The 6,865-nt window shown below is 37.7% G+C and overlaps 1 protein-coding gene across 2 annotated transcripts in view; it reads left to right on the top strand.

Annotated features, from left to right (window-relative positions):
* Positions 1-587: 587 nt before the first annotated feature.
* dock8 (dedicator of cytokinesis 8) overlaps positions 588-6,865 on the top strand; it is a 77,254-nt gene continuing 70,976 nt past the window's right edge. For both annotated transcript variants that reach the window (XM_015396014.1, XM_015396033.1), the window contains exon 1: positions 588-806. In XM_015396014.1, coding sequence (XP_015251500.1) covers positions 754-806 — 53 coding nt within the window. In that variant the 5' untranslated portion in view covers positions 588-753. The remainder of the gene's footprint in view (positions 807-6,865) is intronic.

Below are 6,865 nucleotides of genomic sequence, written 5' to 3'. Positions count from 1 at the left end.
CGCTTCCCCTCCAGGAAGCTTTCTCAATTCAAATGAGAAAGTTAAGCTGTGCTTTATCTGTTTACTTCAGCGAGTTGAATAAGTGTTCATGTGTACTTTAAGACATTTCAATTAGTGGGAAAAATTGAAGGGGGGATAAAAAAATAAAAAAAGTGTAATCAACCAACACATTTCCCGACCCCCATGCAGTACCTCTGTGGACCCTCTAGGTGTCGCGGTCCCCCTGTTGAAGACCTCCGCTATAAGGGACTTTGGTTATTGCCCTTCCACTGCAGAGATGTACTGACCTTATAAATACATTTAAAAAAATTACACAGGCTATAGTTGGAAAGTGTTATTGCACAGTGAGAGAGGAAAATATTGCACATTAGTGACAATAATAAAAATTATCTCACGATTATGACTTTCTATACTGCATTTTTTTTTATGTGGCAGAAACGGGCTTCCATAGCTACTATCAGCGGAGTTAACTCGTGCTTTATGCAACCGCCCTGTCCCACCCTGCTCCTCCTCTTCCTCCTCCTCCTTCTCCTCCTCCTCGCCGGGTGTCTGACTCCCTCTTTCTCACTCTTCACTCCCTCCACGGGATACCTCAAAGCACATGCGGAAGTTTCCACCCCGGACAGCTGCAGCTGCAGCCGCCGCAGCCCAGATGAGCCTCTGACAGTCGATCAGCAGGAGAGCGAAGCGCTGACAGCGAGGCGACAGCGCCGTAAACAGCAGGTCCGTGGCCCCTGGACTTCAGATCCCCGCATGGCTTCTCTCAGCAGCGCAGAGCGAAGAGCGTTCGCTCTGAAGATCAACAGGTAAAAACAATCAAACAAAACACCTCTTGTTTGTATAGCCCTTTTACTTAAACCAAGAAGTTAATGTAGAACTGTGCAGAAAAAAAAAAAAAATTAAATGGGACAGAGCGGAGCAGGCAGCCACATGTTATGAAGTTGCAGGTTGTTTCTGATTGAGTAAAAAAAAAGACAGCCTGGAGGGCTTTTAACTGTCCAAGATTTCTTCAGCTTTACTGGAAGCCTTATTAAGATCTGTTTCAACAGGTCTGATGATAGACGGGCAAGTTTCATAAAAAGAGTTGTTGCTGGGTCCCAGATAATGATTTGGATTTAGGAAGCAAGCTTTATTCCAGCTTAAATCTGTCCATGGATGTATTTGTCATTTCCTCTTTTTGACCATGCAGATTCTACAGTTTTTAATGTGATCATTTCCTGCAGCGTGTAAAGCTCTGGCCAGCCCCAATGAGCTGCTTTATATGAAGAGGGATGTGTGATCATGGTTCCTGCTCTGAAGCGGACCAGGTGTGGAGGAAGTATGAATATGGAAGTCTATTGTGTGACATGCCTCCTCTGTAGCAGACCTCTATTATAATCAACTCTGCAGTGAAGCTCCTGTGTTTTTGTTTGACGTTGCAGAAGTTTGACCGTGCACTGGAGTTCATTCACACTGTTGAAATGGATGGGTGGGGGGTTGGTTCCTCATTATTGATTCCAAAATGAGATAATTATTTTACGCCTTTCACTAAGTTGTAATAGAAGTAAAATTTGTCTGCTGTATTTTGCAAATTAATGAGTTTGTTAGAGTCACCTCTTTGTAAAGCAAGAGCTGCATTCTTGATTGAAATAGCCTGGAGATATCTTGGTTCTGTTTTTGTGCTGTGCTGTGCAGAGCTGAGCTCAGCGGCCAGGAGATGAGAGGGAAGTTGGTCACAGCCTGAATGCAGAGATGAGCCAGCATCTGGGCTGCAGATTATATACTGTAGAGCTGCAAGGTTTTTGAAAAGATTGTCGTATTGTTGGCAAAGACGCATCAATTAGGCCTCATTGAACCAGTTGAATGCAACACAACTGCTGTTTGCAGTGGTTAACATAGATTCTTAGTTGTTTGGATTTAATTAAGTGATTCTAGATTCTATAGTGTTTTTAAAAGACTAGTTGTATTGGATGCACATTTTTTTATGCTTTCAGGATAACAAAAAGTCACTAAACTTGTCATTTCTGTCACTTGAATTCTGTTCTATTTAATTTTGTTTTTTTAAAATAAAACCTAAAAAGTTACATGCTTTTCATGCAGCTCCTTTGAGCCAACTTATTTTGAAAAGAATGTGCATTTCTGTGAAGATCTGGAATAAACTTACTAAAGAACTGCAGCAAAGTCCAAGCATGAGGTATTTTGACAAAAGACTTAGAATTGCTTACTATTCAAAAGTAACAGTGATAAATTCAGCTGGGAATTACAGCACTGGGAATGACTTGGGAATTGGGTGTAGGTTTGTTTATGTGCAAATATATGTGGGTGTGTAAACAGGTATATATTATTTATGCATATATTCAGGTAGATGCGTATATGGGTTTATGTATTATTTTCATCTGGTTCAGGAAATAGTAATATTTTTATTATTTTGTTTTTGTCTTTTTTCCTCCTTTTGGAAAGGATACTGGAAACAAGAAGACTATTTATGCTATGAATTAATGCATGGAAAAGGGGTATCATTATATAAGTTAAACTTAATCATACTCCTTTTCAGACTCAGTCACTGAATAAGTTGTGCATTACCATCTATATGAGTGTTTAAATTTGAAAGTAAGGTATTGTATTTACATTTAGAAAAATTAAAGTATTTATTGTTATTAAATGATAAAAAAAAATGTATAATCATCATTAGGATTAAATATGCTTTCTTTTCACACATATATTTCTTCATATGGGTATATGTCTTATTGTACTGCTGCCTCTTGGCCAGGTCTCCCTCGAAAAAGAGATTTTATCTCAAGGGACTTCCTGGTAAAATAAAGATTAAATAAAAATAAAATTGTATGTTTGGGGTGATGTACAGTGTTAGTTTTTCAATATGCTTCATTTCATAGGTTTGCATCTGACCAGGACTTGATTCACATGTTTGCTGTGTTCTCTCCATGGCTTACAGCAAACCTTATACCATGCATCTAATTGCTTTCCTTAGCAAGGCTATTCTTCTTGCAGTTTATTCCATACAGGCCAGATTTTTTTAAATTCCAAGTAGTTTTTTTGTCAACATATTGTCCAAGGAGCTCAGGGCTGGGCAGTGTGGCCATAAACATATTTTGTTTTTGATTATGCTCGATACAATGTGTTTGGATATAAACAATTGTAAAGCCTCAGAAAGGCTGCTGAGAATGTCACCAACAGATACCCGTATAAACGTATATTATTTTTGCCATGTTAGTAGAACAAATCAAACACATACAATTAGCGAAAATGCTGAACATCAGTGTCAATTGCTATTATCATAGATTGTAATGTATACTGGAATATCTAAAGTGTCACATAAGGGTATATATTGAATTATTGTCCACCTCCACCTGAGCTACAGACATTTGCAGCTCCCCTCTTAGCTACTTTCCTGATTAATTGTCCTGCTGCTCTCCCTGCACACATAGATAGACTGCCATGTCTCAACACGTTTATAGTTCTAGCCTCTTCTCATTTATGAAGTGATATATTAAACGGACGTCTGTGAATTTCAAAGCTCTCTACAAAAATGTCTGCACAGCTTTTGGTCTGGTTTTCGTTTGTTCTGTTTTTCTACAAGGAAACTAAAGGCCTTCACAGAGCAGTAATGTCTATACTGACATGAGGTTGACCACAGGTAGACTCATACTTATCAGTCAGGTGGCCCTCTGAAGGCAGTTGGCTAGACTGTTTTATTTAGGGCTTTCCGAGTAAAGGGGCTGAGTAGAAAAAAAAAGCCAGACCAGAAAATAAAATGCTGGTCAGGCTTTTCAGTGTTTTATGTGTTAAAATTAAAGTTAACTGATCTGTTTTTTTTAATTGGGCTTTATTGATGTCACATTGGAGAAATTTACCTTTGCATTTAATCCATCCCAATGATACAAATGGAGGACGTATACTTTATTGTAAAAGGTCATGTCTTAAACAAGCCAATCTGTATTAGAGAGCATAGGTTAACTCAGGTGTTGGCCACTTTCTTAAAAAAAACAACATCTTTTCGATGCGCAAATCTGTAGAATGTGGATGGGGAACATAAGTTCTTTAAGAAATTTACATTTGTTTTAGCCAGGAATGCCGTCTAGAATGTAACCTCACATGTTTCCTTGGGATCTGTTTGAAGGAGCTTTGGTATCAAGAACCTTGAGGAAATATAGAGAAAGATAAGAAAAGTGTTTACAAAGTTCAGAAAATAGAAAAATGTAGACAACATGTATATTAAACTGTCCATGCTTTAGCAAGTATCAACCAGCAGCAGTACTAAAATACCATTATATTCCTAATCAGCAAGGCCAGGTCTATTTTGTGCATCTTAAATGTACAAAGCAGCTTTGTTATAGATCTGTCCTGCCGTTGTTAGACTCTATAACTGTCACTCTTTCCAACAAACTCAAAGTATTTACTTTGCTGCCATTTTAAAATAGATTTCCATGTTTAGATATTAAACTTGACCTTTTGTACATTTTTTTTTTATATTAATATGCTTCTGCATGTGTTCAATTCAGTTACATTTATTTATATAGTGCCAATTCACAACACATTGTGAATGTTCCCTTTACAGAGACAGTTCAACTAGATCATACAGTCAAATTGATTCAAAGGTTTCTAAGAAAAACCAGCTGATTGCATCGTCTCATTGACTCGAAGGCGATCCCTCACACTAAGCATGCTTGTAGTGACAGTGGAGAGGAAAACTCCACTGCCTAGGCCGACTGGGGTTCAAGGAGAAAGAAGCAGAGATACAGAAAGAGGTAGAGATACAAAAGACAGCTCTAGAGGCGGCCCCGTCCAGGAAACACACAGCTAGGCAAATGATCTCCAAGCCAGCTCCCATGTCAGAGGATGATATAGACCACATAAAGTTAGTCACAGTCAGAGAAACGGGACTAAACTGTAAAAAAGGCCAGGCTCCATCATCTATAAACAAAGATGTTCATTGCAGCAGCACAGCTGATATTTCTCTCAAGGATGGTGTCACAGCCAAACAGGAACAGACCAGATGAAGCTACTATGAGTAAAAGCAGAGAGAGCATAACGTTAGAGATTAAACCAACAAACACTGCAGAACGGGAGAATAGCGATAGAATGAAGCAGAATGATGAAAAAGGATCCCTATGTCCTCCAGCAGTCTAAGCCCATAGCAACTAGACCTCTTATAGCTTGTTTGTTTAACAATATTCTCAATTTCTAGTATGTTGTTTTTTCAGATTTTTTGGTCATTTTTATTCGCATCTACGTACTTCTATATGCCTATCACTACTTTCCCTACTTTCTAGTGTAGTTTAGTCTATTTGTCACACTTCATGAGAAAATTACAATTTTACAACATAATTTCATTAAAGATTTGTTGTTGTTTCGTCAAATTATGTTTTTTTGTCTACAAGCACTAAGGTGCATAAAACATAAACCGGGGACTATATGAGGGATAAACTGTTATTAAGAGAAAACAAGTGTTTTTCTTTGTCACAATTGTTCACATTTTTAGTTTTCTCTTTTTTTTACAACTTTTATGCGAGTTGTTTGAGGTTTTCATTTTTATTCCTACCTCAACATTTCATTCAGTTGGATGTGTTGTGAATGTGACCCACTTTCAGACAGACAGCCCTTTTTATCTCTAGCAGTCTAACTAAGCATTACATGAACTGGCCTTGGGCTCACTTGGCTGCTTTGCAGCTTTATAAAAAATGCTGTCACTGTATTGTAGGGCTCAGATTGATTGTTTAGAAATCCTGTTACAATTCTCCCTAGATTTTTAGGCAGCATGTTGTTCAGAGGTTTACATTTATTTTCCTAGTATATTGTAAACTGTATTACTGGAATGAAACACTTTTAGTATCCTTCCGCAGACTTCTCACAATCGTTTCCTGGAGTTTTGACATCCAGATAAAACGGTTGTAGCTGTCAGGTTTATAATGGGGGTGCACTGATTGCAGGTTTCTGGCTTTAAAAAGCCAGACATGCCGATTCTTATTTTGATCAATACAAATTTATTTGTACTTGTTTTTATAACCAACACATCCATTGTTAAAAGATCACAAACCCATTAAATATTTATATGTTATCTTACTGAAAAGCATTAATTGGTACCTGTGAAAAGAAAACTTCTAAAATTACTGCTCTGAAATATAAATCAAAGTTTAGGACATTAACTTTTAGACCTGTGCAGAGGTAGATAAGATCGGTTTTACGTCTAAGAATCGGCCGAACACCGATCTCCCAAAATGAAGGAAATTGAGACCGCTCAATCGAAGCACCCCTAGTTTATAGGCCATCTTGTTCATACGCATATTTTCAGCACTGCTCGTTATTCATTTAAGGTACATACCTGAGGGCTATGTACCTTATTTTACTTCAACATTTCTTTATATTGATTGTAAATTCTAAGGCTTAGGCCTTCCAGTGTTTGTAGCAAGATGCTGCATATCTTCTATAAATCTGTGGTGGAGAGTGTGATCTACTCTGCCATCACCTACTAGACATGCAACGATCCAATTTTTCCTGATTCAATCTAGTGCAATACCAAGTCAGAGCATATCGGCCCATACCCCATCTGATCCCATACTGCCGTTTAATGAATGATTAGTACTTCATGCCATGTGGGTGAAAGAATCAGCTTCAAATAAAGATTGTTTTTTAAAAAAATTTGACAAATTAACACAGATACACATCATCACTAGCAGCTGTGCTACTCTAATAGATGACCAGAGTGAGTAGAATGCTTCAACTGTATTTCTGCGTATGGTGTTACTAAAAAAAAAGAAATGACCGGATCGGAATCTTTCATCTGATATCCAGATCAGCGAATTAGTTAATAGAATGTTAGAGTGGTGGATGTCCACAGTTTTTCTTTTATTTTTTTGGGGATATCTTT

Source organism: Cyprinodon variegatus, unplaced genomic scaffold, assembly GCF_000732505.1.
Source record: "Cyprinodon variegatus isolate N-32 unplaced genomic scaffold, C_variegatus-1.0 Scaffold26, whole genome shotgun sequence".
NCBI classification, from domain to species: Eukaryota; Metazoa; Chordata; class Actinopteri; order Cyprinodontiformes; family Cyprinodontidae; genus Cyprinodon; species Cyprinodon variegatus.
This window is presented reverse-complemented; position numbering and strand designations above follow the sequence as displayed.